At 52.3% G+C, this 22925-nt stretch overlaps 3 protein-coding genes across 4 annotated transcripts in view; all 3 read right to left on the bottom strand.

Moving 5' to 3' along the window:
* The window catches only part of tm7sf2 (transmembrane 7 superfamily member 2), a 558775-nt gene that overhangs the window by 511285 nt on the left and 24565 nt on the right, over window positions 1–22925 (bottom strand). The window lies entirely within an intron of this gene.
* On the bottom strand, window positions 297–15015 carry vps51 (VPS51 subunit of GARP complex). Its single transcript, XM_068021845.1, has 10 exons — window positions 14839–15015; window positions 14009–14138; window positions 12542–12688; window positions 9720–9939; window positions 8412–9189; window positions 7174–7386; window positions 6315–6533; window positions 4687–4808; window positions 4398–4485; window positions 297–3212 (listed from the first exon to the last, which is right to left on the bottom strand). Exons 1-10 carry the CDS (start codon window positions 14995–14997, stop codon window positions 2952–2954), a joined length of 2337 nt encoding a protein of 778 aa, XP_067877946.1. The 5' UTR covers window positions 14998–15015; the 3' UTR covers window positions 297–2951.
* The window catches only part of zfpl1 (zinc finger protein-like 1), a 32677-nt gene continuing 26970 nt past the window's right edge, over window positions 17219–22925 (bottom strand). Inside the window, exons 5-7 of one of the 2 annotated variants that reach the window (XM_068021469.1) lie at window positions 22423–22591; window positions 21403–21540; window positions 17219–20219 (exon numbers count right to left, since the gene is read on the bottom strand). In XM_068021469.1, the coding sequence (XP_067877570.1) occupies window positions 20033–20219; window positions 21403–21540; window positions 22423–22591 (494 nt within the window). In that variant the 3' untranslated portion in view covers window positions 17219–20032. Of the gene's footprint in view, window positions 20220–21402; window positions 21545–22422; window positions 22592–22925 lie in introns of both variants that reach the window. The other variant, XM_068021468.1, reaches the window with a different exon arrangement.

Here is a 22925-nt window from a genome sequence, read left to right as displayed (position 1 = left end):
AGAGCCACAGCCGTTCAACCAATCAGTGTCTTGCAGCTGGGACGCCGCCCCCTCCCCCTCGAAATATAACACCCACCTCAAAGATACCTCCCTCTGCCCGATATCCCACTCATTGTCTCCCCCCTCCAATAACCCACCCACCGCCTCAAACCTCCCTCTCTCTGCACTCCCAAATATACCACCCACTGCCCCAATATACCTGACCAACCAAATATACCACTCATCACATACAACTGTCACTCCAGACCAATTGCAGCCCACCCACCCACCCCACCTGTGCCCTCCGCCTCCCAACTCCCTTGCTACTATGTGTACCTTTGGCCCTCCACCCCCAGCCCGGGCACTGTACCCAACTGTGAGATCAATGGTCCAACTGTGATTCAGGGCTGTTCCCTCTCCTCCTCCTTCTGCCCTCCAGCAAAGCAAGGGAAGAGAATGGTGTCAGGCACATCCCAGCTTCCATCCAGCAAGTGAAAGGGCCTCTTTAAGACACAAATATTCCCCTGGAGTTTGTTTCCCTCCTTGTGAGCCTCCACTTTGAAAATACTGAGAGATGTTCGTTGAGGGAAGAACGCTGGCCAGGGCACTGCGGAGAACTCCACTTGTGTTGCTTCAATTCGTAGCTGTGGGATTTGTTTTTATTTGACAACCAGCCGTGAGGGAAGATGGGGCCTCAGTTTGAAGTCTCACCTAAAAGACAGCACCTTTGACAGTGCAGCACTCCTTCAGTCATGCATTGACAATCAGCAGACATCATGTTTATCAAGTATCTTGAGTGGGACTCGAATCCATGACTTTCTGACACAGAAGTCAGACAGCCAGAGAGCGATACCCACCGAGCTAAGGCTGCCATAGTAACGTGTTACCCATGGAGTTGCCCCCACCCCTGGTCGAATAGTCAGACACAACCGATGCTCCAAAATACAAATGGTGCCAACATCAGTCTGGCACACACTGCAGCCCAATCACCACGTTGGACAAATTTCCAAACCTTACCTGTCGAGAAGCCCACATTGGTAGAGTTTCCGTCTGCCCGATACAGAGTGTGCACCGTCTCCTCAGAGAAAGAAACGTGCGTTTCTATAGCTCGTTTCTTGACCACCGGACGTCCCAAAGCACTTCACAGTCAATGAAGTACTTTCTGAAGCACGGTCACTGTTGTGACGTAGGAAACACAGCAGCCAATTTGCGCACAGCAAGATCCCACAAACAGCTACGTGATAACGACCCAGATTGAACTGTTTTTTTTTGAGTGATGTTGGTTGAGGGATAAATATTGGCTGCAGGACACCGGGGAGAACTACCCCCCCCCCCTGCTCTTCTTCGAAATAGCGCAAATGGGACCTTTTACATCCACCTGAGCAGGCAGATGGGGCCTTAGTTTAACATCTCGATTTTAAATCAGCCTCTATTTTTGTGCTCAAGTCTGTGGAGGGGAACTCGGGAACCCACAACCTTCTGACTCAGAGACGAGACTGCTACCCACTGAGTCATGGCTGAAACAAGGCACAGGGCATTAAAGCTAAGGGTCTGGAACCCCCCGCCGGGCGAGTGCAGGGATAAAACGCTCAGGTTTGCAGCTTTACCAACTCGAGGCACTGGCCAGCTGCTTGCCCAGATAGGGCCACCCTACACTGCTTAGGGCATGGACTGCAGAGGTACCGGGACCCAAGTGGGAGGAATTCCAGTAACAGGTCTACTGACCCCTTCTCACCCTCCCCAGGTTCCATCAGCTAGCCAGGCTGACTGGTCAATCATCAAGCCGGTCCCTGGATGTCCTGCAGCCCTGACTGACTCAGGTACCCGATGACCAATTCTGGGTGACCCGATTCAGGACAAACATGACCGGTCGGAGCCTCAAAAGAGGACAGAATAACCACTCTTTCCACAAGAAGAAAGCAAGACCTGCATTTATATAGCGACTCACACAACCACAGGATGTCCCAAAGCGCTTTACAGCCAATGAAGTACTTTTGACGTACAGTCTCTGTTGTCATGTAGGAAACACGGCAGCCAATGTGCGCACAGCAAGCTCCCACAAGCAGAAAAGTGACAATGACTGGATAATAGCTTGCAGTGACATCGACTGCGGGATAAATATTGGCCAGGACACTGCGGATACCCTCCCTGCTCTTCAAAACTAGTGCCATGGGATTGATTGAATATTCACCCGGAAGACGGCACATCTGACAGGGCGGCACTCCCTCAGTAGCGGCACTGGGAGTGTCAGCCTTGATTGCTGTGCTTATGACTCTGGAATGGATCCTGAACTCTCAATCTTTTGAGTCAAAGGTGGAAGAGCTACCCACTGCGCCAGGGATCATCATGCAGGCCTTTAAAAACGCACAATGAAGTGAGTTTGGAAGGCATACGTTTTATTCCGAATGACTTGTGACATAATGCTACTTTATTTTTCCCCACAATATAAGTATATATATATATATATATATTTATGCAAATTTAACACGTACCACATACGTATTTACAAGATGTCGGAGTTACAACAGAACTCTCAGCACACGTTCAAACTATATATACAAGCTCCTGACGTCACGGAGGGTGAACAGATTGACACTGGAACGAGATGCACGAGATGGGAGTTGCGGATGCTCAGTCGTCGAGTATACTCAAGAGTGAGATCGAGGGAGTTTTGGGCACGAAGAGAATCAAGGGATTATGGGGAGAGTGCAGGAAGGTAGAGTTGGTCAGCCATGATCGCACTGAATGGCAGAGCAGGCTCGAGGGGCCGAATGGCCTCCTCCTGCTCTTATTACTTATGGCCTTATTCGCTGAGAGGAGGGGGAGTAAAGCATAAGACCAAAGCCGTGGGCAAATTTTGTTGCAGCTCTAAACGGCCTCACCTCCACCGCAAACCAGCAAAGACCAACTTAACCAGTGCACGTCCCAGGAATGTCTAAACTGCCGCCCCCCGCACCCTGTTCTCCCGCAGGTTAACCTCTCTCACAGATGACCTCGATGACGCTCTGCTCCATGGTGACGGGGTCAAGGCAGCGGTGGGCGGTGCTGCCGACAATCTCGTCCAGCAGGAAGTGGACGAGGTTCTCGTCGGAGACGAAGCGCCAGAGGTAGAGCTGCAGGTACTGGCAGTCGACCTGGATCTGCTGCAGCCCGTAGCGGCCAAACGAGCGGAGCCGCACGCATTCCAGGAACGTCTTCAGGCTGATCTTGATGATTCCTGTCAGGACTGAGACCTGCGAAGAGGAGTTCGGCGAGAGGCTGGCATCAGTTAGGATCTGCCACTGGGGCCGTACCAGCAACTTACATTTTACATAGCGCCGTTAATGTAGTGTAACGCCCCAAGGTGCTTCACAGGAATGCCATCAAACCAGATTCACCATGAGCCACATAAGGAGATATCAGAGACAGGTGACCAAAAGCTCGGTCAAAGAGGTCGGTTTTAAGCAATGTCTTAAAGAGGGAGAGAGGGAGAGAGAGAGAGAGGTGCAGAAGGTTTCGGGAGGGAATTCCAGAGCTTAGGGCCCCCAGGCAGCTGAAGGCACGGCCGCCAGTGGTGGAGCGATGGGAATCGGACGATGGACAAGAGGGCGGAATTGGAGGAGCGCAGAGATCTCGGAGGGTTGTGGGCGATTAGAGAGATGGAGGGATTTAAACAGTTAGATGTTGTGAAGGAAAGAGGAGACCTCCAAGAAGGCTTACGAGATACTTGCCTTTATTAGCCAAGGCACAGAATACAAGAGCTGAGAGGTTATGCTGGAAATGTATAAAACACTAGTTAGGCCACAGCTGGAGTACTGAGTGCAGTTCTGGTCACCGCACTATAAGAAGGATGTGATTGCACTGGAGGTGGGGTGCGGACAAGATACACGAGGATGTTGTCCGGACAGGAGAATTTTAGTTACGAGGAACGATTGGATAGGCTAGCGTTGTCTTCAGCAGGGGGGGGGGATTAGGCTGGATGGCTACTTGTCGGCCAACACGGTCACGATGAGCTGAGTGGCCGCCTTCCGTGATGTAAATTTGTATGATTCGATGACACTTTGGGGACTGGACGTCAGTTGAGCCCGTCGGGGTGACGGGAATGTTGGTGGCGGGGTGGGGTGCTAGATACAGGCTGCGGGGCTCTCGGTGAGTTGGGGGTTGAGGGGGAGTGAGAGGTGGGGGGGGGGGGGGTGCGGGAGCAGAGCGTTGCGCAAATCGAGCCTCGAGACCACCAAGACCATGCAGAGGGTTTCGGGCAGCAGCGAGCGAGCGAGCGAGCGAGACGCGGGCTCAGACCGAACTAGCGGCCGGGGGTCAAGCACTGGGATTGCTGGACAACACAGAGCTCAGCGGCATAACAGAGGGGCAGACAAAGGCGTAAATAACCTACACACGAGGAACGAACGTTCGAGTGAGGAGGAGGGAAGGCTGCTCACCTTATTGAACTCGACGGGGCTGAAGATATCTATCCGCTCGGAGAACAGCTTCTGAATGTTGCTCAGGAGGTTGGTGTCCATTGGAGCACTGCAGCGGCAAAGAATAAATAGAAATTGAACGGTAATAAACCAGTAACAGAGACAAAATACAAGCGAGCAGCGAAGCCGGGCAACAAGGCGAGGTCTCCGACGAGGGGTTCTCCTGCGCAGATTCTGGGAGAGGAGGTAGCTGACTGCTATCTGCAGTCTCTCTCACTCCCGCCCGCCACTGACAGCTCTTTACAGTTACCTAGGTGTGTAGCTCGGGGCATAGCGGGTCTGCTGACGCGAGCTGCTGTACACCGAGAACGTCCTCTTGCTTGAGTCGCTGCTGTGCGCCTTCCTCACACCTTCCTCGTACAGCAAACCAACCTACGCACGATAGAAGCAAAAAGGAGCGTCAACAGAGGCTGCGCTTTGGGCCCAAACACTACATTCTTCCCACCCCACCGCACTCCTCGACTATAAACAGCCAGGGACGCCCAAGCCCTGAATGAACCCCTTCTCTGCGGAGGCTGTTCGAACCCCTCGTGTGTCACTATTTGTCAATCCTTCCCATGCTTCCACTCTGCAGCTGCCTTTTCCCCTCTCCCCAAAGGCACAGACTCCCGTTAGGATACAGTTCCACGGCCTCCTGGTACCTCACTCAAGTACCTGCGATTCATGTCCAATCCTCGAGATCAAATGCATCATCTGTACAGCCAATGAGAAAACGCTAACAGGGGGGCCTACATATTTACAGGGAAACATATGAGGGACAAAGGAATATAGGAGATGCTGACAGGGGAAGATTAATTTGGATGGGAAGAGGATCACTTGCAGCATAAACACCAGCAGAGACCAGTTGGGTCGAATGCCTATCTGTCTGCTGTAAATTCGAAATGGCAGGTCCTGAAGGCTCCACTTTGTCGCTGTGGGAGTCTTTCATCCAACCTCTTTCAAAGACGCTGTTGGCAATTCTCTTCCTTCCCCTCCTGAAGGCTTGCTGGGTCACACTTCCACAGGAACCAGCCACCTTCAGATGGCCGTGACACATCTGAGAATCTTGACAGGGAGGGTCGGTGCGCTATTCAACCGTGATGGACTAAGCCTAATCGTATCTGCACCTGATATTTCCAGCCGCAGCCACTGACAACCAACAAACCCTACAGTGGACCATAGGAACAGGAGGCCATTCAGCCCCTCGAGCCTGTTCCGCCACTCAATGAGATCATGACTGATCTGTGACCCAACTCCATATACCTGCCGTAGCTCCATATCCCTTGATACCTTAGCTTAACAAAAACCAACAATCTCAAATTTAATATTAACAATTGATCCAGCATCAAATGCCATTTGTGGAAGAGAGTTTCAAACTTCTACCACCTTTTGTGTGTGGAAGTGTTTCCTCATTTCACTCCTGAAAGGTCTGGCTCTAATTTTTTCGACTCTGCCCCCTAGTCCTAGACTCCCCAACCAGCGGAAATCGTTTTTCTCTGTCTACCCAATCAGTTCCCTTTCATATCTTAAAATCTTTGATCAAATCACCCCTTAATCTTCTAAATTCCAGCGAATACAACCCTTAATCTGTGTAATCTCCCCTTGTAATTTAACCCTTGGAGTCCAGTTATCATTCTAACTGCTACTAAGTAAAAAGGTGCCAAGGTCAATCAGAGTTTAATTGCTTGCTCAGTGCGTTTAACTTCAAGGCTCCAGGTCAGAAGCACCAATATTCCGTGACTGGTTTTCCTTCCACAAGGAACTTGGGTGGACAAAACACCCGATATTGAATTTTACTTCACAATAGTTTACACCTGCTTCCCCACTAACTCCTAGCGTCAGTTCCTTCTGCCTCAGTTCACTGGTTATTTCTACAAGTTGTGAAATGCGCTTCCTTACCTGCACATCAATGGAGGTTATGTCTTCCACCACCCTCTTCATCACAGCGCGCACGTTGCGTGGTTCAATGGTGTTGATCCAGTCCCGCGTCTCCACACTCTTCCGCAGCATCTGAGACACATTCAGGCCCTGCACCTTCACGTAGTGATTCAGCAGCTTCTGAGCAGCCTCCCGGGCATCAGCGCACAGTACGGTCACCAACGTCACTGGGGAATGGTCCTGGGGAAGGAGGGGTGGTGCAGGGTGGGTTAAACGACAGACTACAATCAACATTGCACAGACTACACCACACAATGTTCAAACGACTGTGTGCATTCTCTGACCTTCAAAGTGAGGGATGGAATGCACCCAGTGTCAGCAAAGACTCCCAGTACAGGTACAGCACGGGGGTTAGATACAGAGTAAAGCTCCCTCTACACTGTCCCCATCAAACACTCCCAGGACAGGTACAGCACGGGGGTTAGATACAGAGTAAAGCTACCGGGAACCCTAGCCAACTTCCTCTCCAGTCAGTCTAGAGGTGCCCAGGATAGTTTTAGCAGCCCCACCAGTAACTCAGTTGCAGAGTGGGGATGGCCTACACAGCTCATCCTTACACAGGAATCCACCATCCTCTCAGCACTATCCTTTAATGACAATCCCTTGGGTACTGTGTAGTTTTGGTCTCCGTAGCCCATGCCTTACAAGGAGGTGGTGTACTTGCTCATTCAGCTGGATAGGGAGCTCCTTGGCTTCAGTCGCCCTTGTCTGCAGCCTACGCTGACGTTATGGCCCCTCCATCCCACACTTATCGATGCACTCGTGCTGCTGTGTACGGTTTGTGTTTGAACCCGTCATTCGGGGCTGAAGGGTCACTCACCTGCCCCAGGAACTGCTCGTCGGTCAGGGTCAGGATGTAACTGATCGTGGACGTCTCGTAGTCCAGGCAGAGCCGAGACAGCAGCAGGAGCAGGCCCGGGGGTGTGGCGCCTTTCTCACCCGCTGTCTCGCAGAACTGGCGCGCCGTGTGGCAGATGTACTTGATGAAGCCGACGATGAGCCCCTCGCGGACACCCTGGCTGCAGAACTCCCCCTGTAGAGGCACACAGGACCCGTCAGCAGAAAGCAACACAGTGCCCACTCCTACCCTGAAAAGGTGCTGCGTCGCGGGAGTGCATCTCCAAGGGGTCCCTCGACAAAGTTCCTCTACTCCGCGCAACAGCCAACGGGCTATTCGACCTGGGTGGGCGGGCAGAAACCGTCTTCACCCGCCATTCACAGGCACAGGGAGTTCAGCTGTCAGCCCTGGATCAGTGGGTAGCGCACTCTCTTTCTCACCTCCCCGTCATAGGGTCTGGGGGCTCAAGTACCAGTCCAGAGACTTGAGCCCCTAATCCAGACCGACATCCCCAGTGCATGACCGAGGGAGTTTCTGCACTGTTGCAGGTGCCGTCGATCGGATGAGACGTTAAACTGAAGTCCCCCCCGCCCCCCCCCCACCACCTCGACCACCCCTGTATCTCAGGTGGATGTGAAAGATCCCATGGCTACTTCTAAAAGAGCAGTAGAGAATAGGGAGCTCTCCCCAGTGTCCGACAGCCAACATTTATCCCTCAAACAACATCAGTTTAACTGGTCATCATCATTATGGGATTTGTGGGAGCTTGCTCTGCACACATTGGCTGCCATAAGCCCGACATGACAACAGTGACTACACCCAGAGGTGCCGAGTTATCGAGGGCAACTCCGCACTGCCGCCCCGAAGGAGGACGGTGCTGCAGTGGTTATGTGACTGGACTAGTAAACTGGAACGCAAGTTCAAACCCACCCTGGTAGCTTTTGAGAATTGGAATTCAGTTTCAAAAATAAATCTAGAAATAAATAGCTGGTCCCAGTAAAAGTGAAGCTGTCGGATTGCCGTGAAAAAGCCAACTGGTTCACTCCCTTCCATTGCTGGGCCCGTAACCGACTCCAGTCCCACACTACAGTGGTTGACTCTTATATGCCATCTGAAGCGGCCTGACAAGCCACTCCACTGTGTCACCCCCCCCACACTTCTCAGAGCAATAAATGCCACGAGGCAGGACTGACAAAATACGGATCGGAGGACTCGGTCACCTTGAAGTACTGTTTGTTCGAGAAGGTGATGTCCTTGGCAGTGAAGAGGTGGACGTAGGCCAGGACCGACTTGATCTGGTTGAGGATGGAGGCCGAGATGGTGCCCAGGAGCTCGGCCAAGTTGGCACTGTCTTTGCCCAGGAGCCGCGGGGCCGCCAGCGACTGCCGCACGTCAGTCAGGCAGTCGGTGTAGAAGCTCTGCAGCGCCTGCAGGTACTGGCGGATCCGCTCCTTGGCGGCCCGCACCACGATCTCCGTGCCCTCGGCGGCGATGTTGGAGGCGGGCAGGAGCTTGACGACAGCCTGCAGCCGCCGGTGGAAGCGGTCCAGCCCCCGGACCAGCAGCGAGTTGTCACCGACGCCCTTCTCCGCGCGGATCCTCCGCTCCACCAGGGCAAAGTAGCGGCCCATCAGCAGGTTGACGAACGACACCAGCTTTGCGCTGGCCATCTGCGCGACGTCCTTGCTGCCTAGCCCGTTGGCCGCGGGGCGGTGGACGAACAGGTCCTGGTACGACGCGATCACCAGACACATGTTGCCAATGAAGCCATTGCAGCCCTTGTCGGTGAACTCCAGGATGTCGGAGAGAGGGGCCGGCGGACCCTGCTCCGGCCCAGGCCCCGACTGGCCCAGCTCGCACTCCAACGCTGACAAATCCTCCACTAGCCTAGTCTGGGCGTGCGCCAGGAATTCGTCGCACAGCTCCTCCGCCGGCTCCTCCAGCTGCAGCAAGAGCTCCACACACTCAGCCAGCTCCTTGGCACTCGAACCCCCGTCCCTGCAGCAAACAGACTGAAATGTAACTTCAAACTCGGCATAGATAACCACTCCCCCACCCCCCTCCCGCGTCCATACTTGGGGGTGAGGGGGGTGAAGTTTGGCCTGGGGTGGGGGGGGGGGGGGGGGTATATGTGCACAAATCATTGAGGGTGACACAGGACAGGTCGAGAAAGTGGTTAAAAGGCATTAGGGATCCTGAAATTATAAATAGAGGCATTGGCTACAAAAGCAGGCAGGCTTTTATGGAACGCTGAGGTTCTGCCCGAGTATTACGTCCAGTAGGGGTTGGGAGGGGAGTGGGGGGGGGTGCGAAACAGCAAGAGGCGTGGAACAAGGTGAGGGACTGGAAGGAGAAGCTACCAGAGGAGTTGGGGAACAGATTATGGTGGGATTTGATGAACACAGGTCACTCCGTCACCATAGCAGTTTTGGCAGGGCAGCTGGAGGGACTTGCTCGTGTTGTAATCGGGGAGTGGGCAGGAGATGATGTGAGTCCAGTGTAAGGGCCGGTAGTGAGGGCGGTGATACCTGAACTTCTCCCGGAGTTTCTGTGCGAGGTCAGACATGATCTTCTGGCAGTCGTTCTGAATGCCCTGGAAAGATGGCATGTGCTGGTACTGATGCAGCACCGAGCGGGCTTTGCTGTAATATCGTACAGCCTGCCCATATGCCTCCAGGTCGATGCATTTATTCAGCCGAGCGGGGAGCTCAAACAGGAACTGCAGTTTTCTCAGCAATGTATGCACACCTGAAACCAGAAAGTACAGCCAGTAAGAACGCCGGAGGGGACTAATAGAATCACAGAATGGCTATGGCACGGAAGACGGCCATTCGGTCCGTCATGCCCATGCCAGCTCTCTGCAAGAGAGCTAGTCCCAATCCCCTGGCTTCTCCATGTAGCTTTCTCCTCAGGTACTTATCCGATGTTGAAAGCAACGATTGAAATCTGCCTCTACCACCCTTTCAGGCAGAGCATTCCAGATCCCAACCCACTTGCTGTGTAAAAATGTTTTTCTCGTATCCCCTCTGTGTCTTTTGCCAATCACACTAAATCGGTGTCCTCTGGTTCCTGATCCGTCCAACAATGGGAACAGTTTCTCCCTATCCACTCTGCACAGATCCCTCATGATTTTGAACAAGTCTATTAAATCTCCTCTCAACCTTCTCTTATTTATTTAATTTAGAGATACAGCACTGAAACAGGCCCTTCGGCCCACCGAGTCTGTGCCGACCATCAACCACCCATTTATACTAATCCTACATTAACCCCACATTCCCTACCACATCCCCACCTTCCCTCCATTCCCCTACCACTTACCTACACTCGGGGCAATTTACAATGGCCAATTTACCTATCGACCTGCAAGTCTTTGGCTGTGGGAGGAAACCGGAGCACCCGGCGGAAACCCACGCGGTCACAGGGAGAACTTGCAAACTCCGCACAGGCAGTACCCAGAACTGAACCCGGGTCGCTGGAGCTGTGAGGCTGCGGTGCTAACCACTGTACCACCCTCTTAAAGAGAACAGATTCCCCAAATAATAAAATGTATGGAATCCTAGACTTTATAAACAGAGGCATAAGAATACAAAAGCCAGGAAGTTATGCTAAACTTTTATGAAACACTGGTTCGACGCCTGCTGGGCACCGTACTTTGGGAAGAATGTGAAGGCTTTGGAAAGGGTGCAGCAGAAATTTACAAGAATGGTTCCAGTGATGAGGAACACTGGAGAAGCTGGGGTTGTTCTTAGTGGAGAGAAGGTTAAGAGCAGATTTGACAGAGGTATTTAACATCATGAGGGGTTTAGACAGAGTAAATAAAGAGAAACTGTTCCCAGTAGCTGAAAGGTCGATAAGCAGAGGGCACAGATTGAAGGCGATTGTTAAAAGAACCAGAGGCGACAGGAGGAGAAACCTTTTTTACCCAATGAGTGGTTAGAATTTGGAATGTGCTGCCTGATAGGTGGAGACAGATTCAATTGGAGCCTTCAAAAGGGAATTGGATAAATACTTGAAGGGGAAAGAAATTGCAGCGATCTGGTGGGGGGGGGGGGAGGAGTGGGACTAACTGGATTGCTAAATTGCTCTTCAAAAGAGCTGGCACAGACTCAGTGGGCCAAATGGCCTCCTTCGGTGTTGTACGATTCGATGATTCTAGTTCAGACATCCAGAGATCGCAGCAGGAACCACACTCGGAGGTACTGTTGAGACAGCTCTGCACTCGCCACAAACCGCAAAAGGCACCCGCCTGGGAGCGCGAGGTCGCGGGATTTAGCCTAGCGTAACAAAGTGCCGCGATACGGAGTTGGTAAACCAGCGGTTCAGGGTTCAAACTCCACCGCGGCAACTGAACTGAATAAAACTCATCCTTTGGGAGGCTGGCACCAAACAAAGAGAAAAACCACAAAAACCCAACTGGGTCACTGACGTCGAAGTGGTCAACGCCCTCCGGAGATGCCTGGCAATGAACAAGAGCTAAAAAAAAAAACACACGGGCACAGACAGAATGGAGTACAGCTTGCCCACACACCGTAACGGACACCCAGTGGAACTAAGATACACGGGGTGAAAAGGTGGGCGACTCAGGGTTAGCATTACGTAATGCCAATTGCACATGTTGAGGATCCAGTTAATAAGACATACGAGACCGTGAAATTATAAATAGAGGTATGGAGTACAAAAGCAAGAAAGTTATGGTGAACCTTTATCAAACACTGGCTCGGCCTCAGCTGGAGTATTGTATCCAATTCTGGGCACCACACTTTAGGAAGGAAGTGAAGGTTTTAGAGAGGGTGCAGAAAAGATTCGAGATTGGTTCTGGGGATGAGAGACTTCAGTTATGTGGAGAGACTGGAGAAGCTGGGGCTGGTCTCCTTAGAGAAGGATGAGAGGAGATTTGATGGAGGTGTTTAAAATCACGAGGGCTCTGGAGAGAGCACAGAGAAACTGTTCTTATTGGCGGAAGGGTCGAGAATCAGAAGACGCCAATTTAAGGTGACTGGCAAAAGAAGCAACGACGACATGAGGAAAACATTTTTTTTTTTTACGCAGCGAGTGGTTGGGATCTGGAATGCACGGCCTGAGAGTGTGGTGGAGGCAGAGTCAATCGAGGCCTTCAAAAGAGAATTGGACAAGCAACTGAACAGAAGAGAAAATAATTCGCAGGGTTAAGGGAAAAATGCAGGGGAGCAGGACTAGCTCTTACAGACAGCCTGCACGGACACGGCGGGCCGAATGGCCTCCTTCTGTGCTGTAACCATTCTACGATTTGCAAAATCGGGAGTCCGTGGCGTGGCACAGAGCTGGCAATTTTAAATATCGCGCTTTGATAAATGAGCCACCACTGGCACACCTGACAGTTTGGTGATCTGCTGGTGCTGGTCCTGCAGGGTGTTACTGATGTGGGCGCTGAATTCCGTGATGGCTGCCATGTTGGTCGCCAGACAATCCATTTCATCCTCCATCTTCTTGAAGTCATTCTTCATCTTTCTGATGGTGTCTGGAAAGACAACATTGACAAGTTAGCCCATCATAACCGATGCACGAACAACAACAGAGCCCAGCGACCCATCTCCTCCACCAACCCCCGCCCCCCCACACCCCCACTTCACCATGCTACAGGGAAACAGCATGCGTGAACACTGCAGAACAGTACGGTATACATGACGACCATTCAGCCCATTGACCCGTGCCGGCCCCCAAAAAGCTACCCCCTTAGGGCCCAATAGAATCGAAGCCTCTTGCAGCATGTCGGCCTTTCACGCCTGTGCCGCCCCTTTGAAAGTGGTGAAAGTTAGTCGCACACCCCAGTTTCATGACACCATTACTGAGACTCGCTTTCAACTCCAGATTTTTATTCCATTATTGAATTTAAATTCCACCAGCTGGTGTGATGGGATCTGAACCCACATCCCCAAAGCATTAGCATGGGTCTCTGGATTACAAGTCCATCGCCCTTACCACTACGCTCGTCTTTGTATTCAATGCCCCTATTTACAAAACGGGGGTATCCCTTTCTTAACTGTCATATCAACTTGTCCTACCGCCTTCAAAGAACGTGGGCCACACCCTGTTCTTGCACTCCAGCAACCACTTACATTTATATAGCGCCTCTAACATAATAAAATGTTCACGTTATAAAACAAAATATGACACCGAGCCACATAAGGAGATATTAGGGCAGACGATCAAAAGCTCGGTCAAAACGCAAGGTTTAAGGCAAGTCTTAAAGGAGGGAAGCAAGGTACAGAGGCGGAGAGGTTTAGGGAGGGAATTCCAGAGGTTAGACCCTAGGCAACTGAAGGCATGGCTGCCAATGGTGGAGCGATTAAAATCAGGGATGCTCAGGAGGCTAAAATCAGAGGAGCACAGAGATCTCGGAGGGTTGTGGGGCTGGAGGAGGTTACAGAGATAGGGAGGGGGCGAGGCCGTGGAGGAATTTGAAAACAATGAGAATTTTAAAATCAAGACACTGCTTGACTGGGAGCCAATGTAGGTCAGCGAGCACAGGGGGGAGTTAAGACGGGCAACAGAATTTTGGACAGACCTCAAGTTTACGGAGAGTAGAACGTGGGAGACCAGTCAGGAATAGTCTAGAGGTAACAAAGGCATGAATGAGGGTTTCAGCAGGTGAGCTGACACAGGGGCGAAGTCGGACGATGTTACTAATTAGTACTATTTAGATACCCGGCTGATTCTCGCTGCTTACGCTCAAGGTGAAGGATGGCCACTCAGCTACCAGAGGGTGCCTGTAACAAAACGCTCCATCAGGAAAGGAGGGAAGCTCCCCGAGTGTTCACCCCTCGGATGTTTCCCTTACCTGTGGCTGATATAAACTTGTTGTAGTTTTCGTAGACCAGCGTCTGCATGTCGCTGTCGAGCGCTCGGATGTGCTTCACCATCTCGGTCTCGCTATCCATCAGCTCTGCCAGGGTGCACTCCTTCCTTAGCTGTCACACAAGAAAGGGACAGAGAATTCATCAGTTACCCACCGCTCATTCTTCTCCCGAGGGCATGGGATGTGGTTTTCACTGGGCCCAGCTCCTCCCTGGGGGGTGTACCCCTTCCCCTCCCTCATTGGGGCGGTGTACCCCTCACTGGGGGGTGTACCCCTTTCCTCACCCTTCCCCCCTCTCACTGGGGGCTTTTACCCCTTCCCCCCTCTCGCTGAGGGGGGGGGGGGGAGTACCCCTTTCCTCACCCTTCCCCCCCTCTCACTGGGGGCTTTTACCCCTTCCCCCCTCTCGCTGAGGGGGGGTGTACCCCTTTCCTCACCCTCCCCTCACTGGGGGGTTTTACCCCTTTCCTCACCCTCCCCTCACTGGGGGCTTTTACCCCTTTCCCCTTTGCTGGGGGGGGGTTCTACCCCTTTCCTCACCCTCCCCTCACTGGGGGGTTCTACCCCTTTCCTCACCCTCCCCTCACTGGGGGCTTTTACCCCTTTCCTCACCCTCCCCTCACTGGGGGGTTCTACCCCTTTCCTCACCCTCCCCTCACTGGGGGTTTTTACCCCTTTCCTCACCCTCCCCTCACTGGGGGGTTTTACCCCTTTCCTCACCCTCCCCTCACTGGGGGGTTTTTACCCCTTTCCCCCTTGCTGGGGGGGGGGGGGGGTTCTACCCCTTTCCCCTATCTCACTGCGGGTTTCACCTTATTTAAGTAAAACTCGGGCTGGAAATGGGCCCCGTCGATATCCCCCGGGTCCAGCGGCTCTCGGGCGCCCTCATTCAGCCCGTAATAAAGCTTCAGCATCCCGCGGACTCGCCGCTTCTTCCCGGGGCCGGAATCCGCCTCCAGCTCGGCCGCCATTTTCCCTGGAACAATAAAGTTTCGTTGAGCGAACAATAAAGTTTCATTGAGGAGGCCTGGTATTGTAGGCTTCTGCTCTTTTTGGAATAAAAGTATATTTGTAACATTCTTCTCAGCACAACATAAGTTTAAAAATCAGTCTGAACTCAAGGCACCCAAAAATATTTATTCCTGGGCCATTGGTGGCCTGAAGTTTGATTTTAGGATAAAGAGGCATAAAATTTGAACTGATTTTGTCCTTAAGGCTCATCATTTCTTGCAGAAAGACCTCAAAAGGCTTTCTTTGTGCACAATGAATGACTTTCAAATGCAGTCACACATGATCTTCTCGAATGGCAGAGCTGGGCTCAAAGGGCCGAATGGACTACTCCTGCTCCTAAGTCCTATGTTCCCATTGCTGGTTTTACTGCCACTTTCCTAGCTTTTTGTGTGTCTCCGGTTGATGCGTCAAGTGTGTTAGCGTAGTGTGTGGTGCGTACATTTCCCACCTCCCTTCACAATTTGTCAACAGTTTAGGTCAATCAACAAAGCAAGATGTCTGACCGTGACACAGGAAGTGTGACACCCGCACGACAGCAATTGCATCTCCACCCAGGTACACTTTTTCAGCAGTTGGGTGCTGGAGGGCACTTGGCAGATCTCTTCCTCCTTTGCACCCTTCATCCAACAGATGAGGGTCGGCATTTCACACAGTCCACAGTGTTGAATTTCAGTGAAACCCATTGAATAAAAACCCATCGCGATTCATAAGGGGCAGGCCTTTGCGGCATTCTGGCTGGTGTTCCAATCTCCTTTGAGGTAGGGCGACCGGATTTTGTAAAGTGAATCTGGGGACACGCAGCCCATCACTTAGCCACACCGTGCGAAAGGGCATTCATAAATCGGGTCAACATTGGACCCCGGTTACTCAATTTGGCTCCGGCGCTGTTTTCTAATTTGGGTACTTATTCGGGGTTGAGCTTCCTTGCTTGTCCAGGTACAAACCATCGGAAACTGTCCCCAGAAAAACGGGGATATAGGATCACCCTATTTTAAGGGATGCAGCTTGCCTGCACACCTTACCTATAACAAACCCATGGCTATGTCACAATTGCATCTTACGGGATGGTTCTGTTGTTGTAGCAGCATTCCGTTGCCACGCAAGTAAAAAAAACAATGCAGAGCTGAGCTGCTCCAACTATGGTTCAACGCTCAATGATCTCCCCAAACATCCCTCATAAGGGTTCTCTGGACAGTACAGAGAAAGTCAATGGGAAGAATGGTAGCAGCAGATTCATTCACATCAGATCGGAGAATATTGACACTGAAAAAGCAAACTGGAAGCAGCGATTCTGTTTCCTCCACATGAAGAAAAGGAAGGGGTTCATTCTCCTGTCCTTCATATTCTGTTTCTTTCATACTGGCATCTTATGCAACGATATTATTGCTCACGCAATCACAGAATCGTTTCTCACTTGGAGCAACTCATATACTGTTACGTTGCTGGTAAGTCATGTTTCGAACCCTCAGACCCTCGCGTACCCCAACCCATCCCTCATGTATGAGCCAGATAAGGGGGTGCCAGGCTATCCAACTGCATGGGGAATCACAGCGGAGCCAGATCTGCTTCCCTCTCCGCCCGCCCCAAACGCTATAACAGCATTTCCTCATGTTAATCCTCAACCAGGATTAGCACTGCCTGGTTAATTAAAGTTTGGGCAATTTGCACATTGGGGGGGGGGGGGCAGCAGTGATGTGGAACTGCGCTGCCTTTGATAATCAATGTCACATTGAAAGGATGAAGCACAAAGTGCTTGATCGATTGTTGTTAACCAGAGGGATTTCGAGATATGGGGAAAAGGAGGGTATCTGCAGTTAGGTCGCAGATCGGCCATGATCTCATTGAATGGTGGGACAGGCTCGAGGGGCTGAATGGCCTCCTCCTGGTACCACACTTAAGCTGATCTCCGCTAACGGGAGCAGAAGATGGTAGAATTGGCCTCAGTCACCGACACTGGAAAATGCAGAGTGCAGGCACGGCCAAATGCTGTGCGAAGCTACAATGGGCCTGCTCGTGCCAGCACCCAGGCGAGCCTTGGCTCACATATCCGTCCCAGTGCCGGTGAGATACCAGCCAACGCCCACAGCACACATCCTCCAGTGACAAGTCAGCATCCACTCGAAGAGCGAGAGAGGGGACAATCATGATTCTGGTCTACAAATGACTGCAAGGGTTACACTCAAGAGTCACACACAGATTTTATTCAGTTAAAACGCGAAAAAGGAAAAGTCTTTTATTAGAGATTCATAAATACAAAGAATTGGAAAACACACAAAAAAAACTCTTGAAAGGCAAAAACTGCATGATATATATATTTCCTTAATAAATTTTATTAGGTTAACTGAGATTGTCTTTAACCCTTTCAGAGTGTGCCACCAGCCCGTCATTTAATCCCGAGATGAAAATGAATGGGCTTTGATGAAACTCTGTTTAAGTGTTTGGAAGCCTGTGCGTCGGCAGGCGCTGGGCACGGCCTGGTGGCGGGTGTAGGAGTTTCAAGACAGCAGCCTGGGCCATCTTGGCACCGCAGGACTGAGGGAAATGCCCTGTCTGAGGTGCCACATGGGGTGAGACATTAAACCAGAATTGCGCCCCACCGGGGCCACACATTTTCCCTCAAGCGCCATCACCCCAGTGAAATTAAAGGTAACTGGCCCACAGGCACAAACGGCTGCTGCCTTGACCTGACAGACTCTGAAGTGATTTCTTGTGCAGATGTTTCAAGAGGGGAAGTGGTGGCGGCATTGTAATTTGCAAAGGCCTTCTGTTTTTGTTCCCTTGTAGATGTCGCACGTGGTTAGTTTTTACTGGGCTTTGTTGGGAACAATTTACTCTCTGCAGAGCGGAGTCAAGTCCCTGTGCCTCCTTGCTCTAGCCTCGACCGGTAAGTGCAGGCAGCCTGCTGGTGTGCTGAAGAGAGAGAGAGACCGGCGGGAGGTTGACGTCGCGAGGGTCCTCTGCTGTAAACTGGCGGCTCCGTGGGAAACCAGCTGCCGTCTGGGGTCGCTCCCCCCCCCCAATCCACCCCACTCTTTTAAGGCGGCGAGGGTCCGAAAGGCCGTTCGACCAGGAGGTGGCATCCTGGCCAAGAGCGCCAATCGAGATACACGCCTTTAAGTTGGAGCGGCGGGGGGTTATCACATCAGTGGAGTAGCTGATAGCCTCCCCACCTTGTAGCCCAGGAAAGCAGAGGCCGACCACGCAGGGGCCTAACAGCTTCTCCAGCTGACACAGCACAGTTCAGAGAGCAAAACGGGAAACCATCTGTACTGTAATGTTCAACACCACACCACTGCGGCAGGGGCAGGGAGGAAAAAGTGCCATTATTCACCGGGGGGGAAATCGAATTATAAGCTCCCCACCCTTTGTAGCTCAAGCCTGAACATTCAGGGCTTTGCCGAGTGCAGGGCATCATCCGAGATGCAGTAAATTCAGTCCCGCGACAAAGAGCAGCCTTTGAGCTTTGCCGCTGCATTGCAGTACGTTGCTGAATGCAGCCAACGAGGCAGACTGACAGCAACACTATAAAGGGAAAAGAGAATTGCTTTTTCATTTTTCTTTTAAACACAAGAGGGTTTGTTAAGACATGGAAAACCCGATCAGGACACTGATCGGAGAAGCAGAATTAATGACAGCTTTTAACAGACAACTGCATAGATGGATGAAAAAAAAAATCAATTCAGAGGTTATGGTGGGTGGGGGGGGGGGGGCGGGAGGGAGGGAGGGGAAGGGGAGGGAGAAAAGCAGGGAGTGGGGGCAACTGGATAGAAAGTCACCATAGAAGGGAAGCACCCAATGGCCCCCACCTCCTCCGATGCTGTTAACATTCTGGGAGCACCCCTCGGGAAGGGACCCAAACTGGTGAGACCATCTGTACCCCGGGAAACCTGCAGCCCTGCTTTGTCAGTCATTCCCCTAACCCCACCTCTCTCTCTCTCCCACTTGCTTTCTCTCCAGTTCTGAATTTCTGGGTCTTTCTGGGACGAACCTGGTTCGAGTTTATCATCATCAAGTTCAGGGAGGAGATCTACTGATCCAGAATCCAGAGCAGGTCTCTGGCCGAGCGGCAGGAACCGCAGAGACGTCCCCACAAACCCCCCTGCCCTCCCCCACCCCCATACCTCTCCGCACCACTGCCCCATACTAACTGCACTGGTCCGTCCACGTCCTGTGTAGTGATTCAGCCACCTGAAGCATTATTAAACAGCAGCATCAATAAAGTGCGTTATTTTCGATATCTCAATAATGCCTCGTGTTTACTCCTTGGCATCGGTCTCCTTCAATGTAGGAGCTCACACTGTGTGGGAAAGGGGTTGCTTCATCACCATTGCTTGACCACAAACACCTCTGCCCCCGCCCCCACCTCAAGTATCCAAACTCCACCCACCAGAATGGGCGATTTGCCAAATGGGGAAGGGGGGGGCATCACAGCATTTCACCCCCTTCTCCCCCTGTCTGGCCCGGTCAACACAGCCATCAGTGACTCCGCAATGCAGGGTTCAAATTTGCCTGGCCCAGGGAGGGCGGGAGATCGGCTAACTTGGCAACGGATCGGGGAGGGCGCGAGGTGGTGGGATAGTGGATGAAACCCCTGAGCCTTTCCAATTGTGCGTGTGCGGGACCACCAGCATTAAAGTGGGCAGCAGGTGCAGAGAATACGTCCGACAGTGTACGGGGGTTGGATTATCTTTTAACCGAGAAGAAATGAAGGGGAGTGGGGAAATTGTGGTGGGGTGGGGGGAATGAAAGGCCATAACCCAAACTGGCCGAGGGTCCATTATTTACAGCCATTAAACCTGGATTTGTAATTTTTCTTAAAGGGCCAGGCCTGTGAAATTGCCCTTTGAACATTAGTTGCGCAGGCCACTCTTGAAGTCTTGACGCCCACAGTCGCGTTATCCACCCCTCCTCTCGCCGCCCCTCCTCTCGTCGAGCCCGACATCCCCTCTTCCAGCGGATCCTGGGAAAACGGGATTCCCACTGGCACCCCCACTCCTACTCTGCCCCCACCTGGACGTGCGGGTTCTGCAGGACGTCCCAGTTGGGGTCGTTCTCCACTGAGGCCCTCCCGAGCTTCGACATGACGACAACCAGGGTCAAGAAGCCGAGGACTCCGATGAGCAGAATGACGGCGAATCGCTGGAACCTCGAGAGTGGCTGCTTCCTCGATCCACTTGTGTTCCTGTCAGGATAAAAAGATTCAGGATGCGGTCTGTGGACGGCGGGGAAGCATCCCGCTAGTTAAGCAAGAGAATCTGGGAGTAGAGTGGAGTTGCCGGTCGTCTCATGACTATGTTATATGACAGCAACAACTTTATTCATATAGCACTTTTGACATGGTGTGACATTCCAAGGTGCTTCACACAAGCATTATTGGACAGAATTTAACCCCGAGCCACGTAAGGAGATATTAGGGACAGGCGACCAAAAGCTTGGTCAAAGAGATCGGTTTTAAGGAGCGTCTTAAAGGAGGAGAGAGAGAGGCGGAGAGGTTTGGCGGGGGGAGCTTAGGGCCCCCAGGCAGCCGAAGGCACGGTCGCCATTGGTGGAGCGATTAAAATCAGAAAGTGCTCTAGAGGCCAGAACTGGAGGAGTGCAGAGACCTCGGAGGGTTCAAGGGCTGGAGGAGGTTGCAGAGATCGTGAGGGGGCAAGGCCATGGAGGGGAGTTGAAAACAAGGAAGAGAATTTTAAAATTGAGAACCAATGTAGGTTAGCGAGCACAGGGAGTGATGGGTGAATAAGACTTGGTGAGAGTAAGGACACTGGCAGCAGAATGTTGGATGAGCTCAAGTTTATGGAGGGAGGAATGTGGGAGGCTGGTGCATTGGAATGGTCAAGTGTAGCGGTAAAGCCACAGGAGAGGGAGAAGGGGAGAGCTTTCAGCTCCTGGCTGTCATCCAGCGATGCCCTCCGAGGTCAAACAGCTTCTACGCATTCCAGATTTCAGCTCCAAATCTAGACTGTCAACCCAGTGCTGCACTGTCGGAGGTACCGTTCGTTAGATCAGACAGTGAAATGAATGTACTGTTTTGGCTCCTCTCTCCCACCATGTGAGGCAGAGGGAGCTTTACTCTGTATCTAAACCCCGTGCTGTACCTGTCCTGGGAGTGTTTGATGGGGACAGTGTAGAGGGAGCTTTACTCTGTATCTAACCCCCGTGCTGTACCTGTCCTGGGAGTGTTTGATGGGGGACAGTGTAGAAGGAGCTTTACTCTGTATCTAACCCCCGTGCTGTACCCTGTCCTGGGAGTGTTTGATGGAGACAGTGTAGAGGGAGCTTTACTCTGTATCTAACCCCGTACTGTACCTGTCCTGGGAGTGTTTGATGGGGGACAGTGTAGAGGGAGCTGTACCCGTGCTTACTTGAACCATCGTGCAAACCAACTGAGTGCTGGGCGCCTTCGGTACTTGTCGTCATCGAAATCGATCTGTGTGGCAGACGGTTTCCCCGTGTCGCGTGCAATCGTATCGTAAATCTTTCGGGGCGATGATGCCAGGGCGCTTCCTGAAATAAAGAAAACAGGGTAGGGGTGGGGGGGGGGGGGGGGGGGGGGAAGGGAGGTGAAAAGGGTAAACCAGGTCATTGAAAAGCCACTGAAAGACTGAGCCCGTCACTTAGCAGGAACCACGAGTTCGGTGGGGGAGCAGCAGCGGCGACTCTGCGTAAACAGAGAGCAGGGGCAAACACTTTCAGACTCGAGGGACGGAACCAGGAAGGGCATCGAGTATTAATCGGGAGGGAGGGAGGAAAGAGAGAAAATGTGAAAATGCTCAAGATCCAGAGGACCGGATCAGAAATCAGCGTTGGTCAAAGTTTGGCCAAAGCACACACTTGCAATTATTTTCACAGTAAAATCCATCCCCGCTTCCGGGTTCTACCAGGAGCACTGGCCCTCTGCTCTCACCCGCGCTCTCTCTCCCCTGTCCAAGTGGCCTTCCTTTGAGTTCAGCCTCGACAGCAAAGGTAGCTGCCCAGGCAACACAACTTGCCCTCAAGCTTGGAACAGCCAACTTCCGCTCGCTGCTTCCTGAGGGATAACTTTCTCCGGATGAAACCGTACTGGGTTGTAGCAAAGGCAGAGGGACCGGTGAGGGGCAGCGCCAAACCGCAAGGAGAGCAGCCAGTCTGCGATGGTGTCATCGGTAGGTGATATGGAAATTTGGCCATTCACAGTGACCTGGACAAGTGTCTCAACCCTACGTCTGTCTCCCCTCTGCTAATGCGCCCAGCCCGCGTTGTGGGCACAGCAGCACAGGCACCAACCACCCTCGTAACGTCACCCAGGGAGGAATTCGTAACATGCCAGTCTATGGGCCGCCTATTCGACCAGGTGGAGCTTCACAACCTAATCTTCTACTCCTCCCATCTGCACGTGCAATGACTCGCCTGCAGTCAGGGTGATGGACTCGTTGTCTGGCATTACGTTCACCACAGAGTGCCCCTCCTTCACTCCCCCGTTGTTTAAGTCCTTCCCGTAATCCTGCAGGGGCGTGAAGCCAGTGCTTGAGGGATACGCCTGGGTCCGTGCGATGGAATCGTCCAAGCCAGAATCTGTGGGCAGAAAGACGGCAGGCGGCTATCCCCATGCGTTAACAGGCAGCAGGGCTGACTCAGACAAGCAGACATGACACGACTCGTATGAGGGGTCCAGGGAACACACTGGACATTAAACAATCAGCCAAAATCGCATAAACCAGAGGACTGGATCAGCAATCAATTTGAGGGGGTGGGATAGGGCAGAGAGGGTGGTGGGTGAGGGGGAGCAAGGGCCAGGCGTGGGGGGAGCGGGAGGGCACTGGAGGTGGAGAGACTGGGGGGGGAAGAGGGGGTTGTCGTTGGTACTAATCTGATGAAATAGACTCTGTTCTGTATACATCTCAATGCT

The sequence above is a fragment of the Heterodontus francisci genome, chromosome 44, assembly GCF_036365525.1.
Source record: "Heterodontus francisci isolate sHetFra1 chromosome 44, sHetFra1.hap1, whole genome shotgun sequence".
Classification (NCBI taxonomy): Eukaryota; Metazoa; Chordata; class Chondrichthyes; order Heterodontiformes; family Heterodontidae; genus Heterodontus; species Heterodontus francisci.
Note: the sequence above shows the minus strand (reverse complement) of the source record. Positions and strands in the feature narration are given on the sequence as shown.

Coding starts and splice junctions, on each gene's coding strand:
- vps51 (XM_068021845.1), bottom strand. CDS start 14,997: ATGGCGGCCGAGCTGGAGGCGGATTCCGGCCCCGGGAAGAAGCGGCGA. Junction 6,534..7,173: donor ACGAGCAGTTCCTGGGGCAG/GTGAGTGACCCT, acceptor CTCCTTCCCCAG/GACCATTCCCCAGTGACGTT. Junction 4,486..4,686: donor GCCCCGAGCTACACACCTAG/GTAACTGTAAAG, acceptor TTGCCGCTGCAG/TGCTCCAATGGACACCAACC.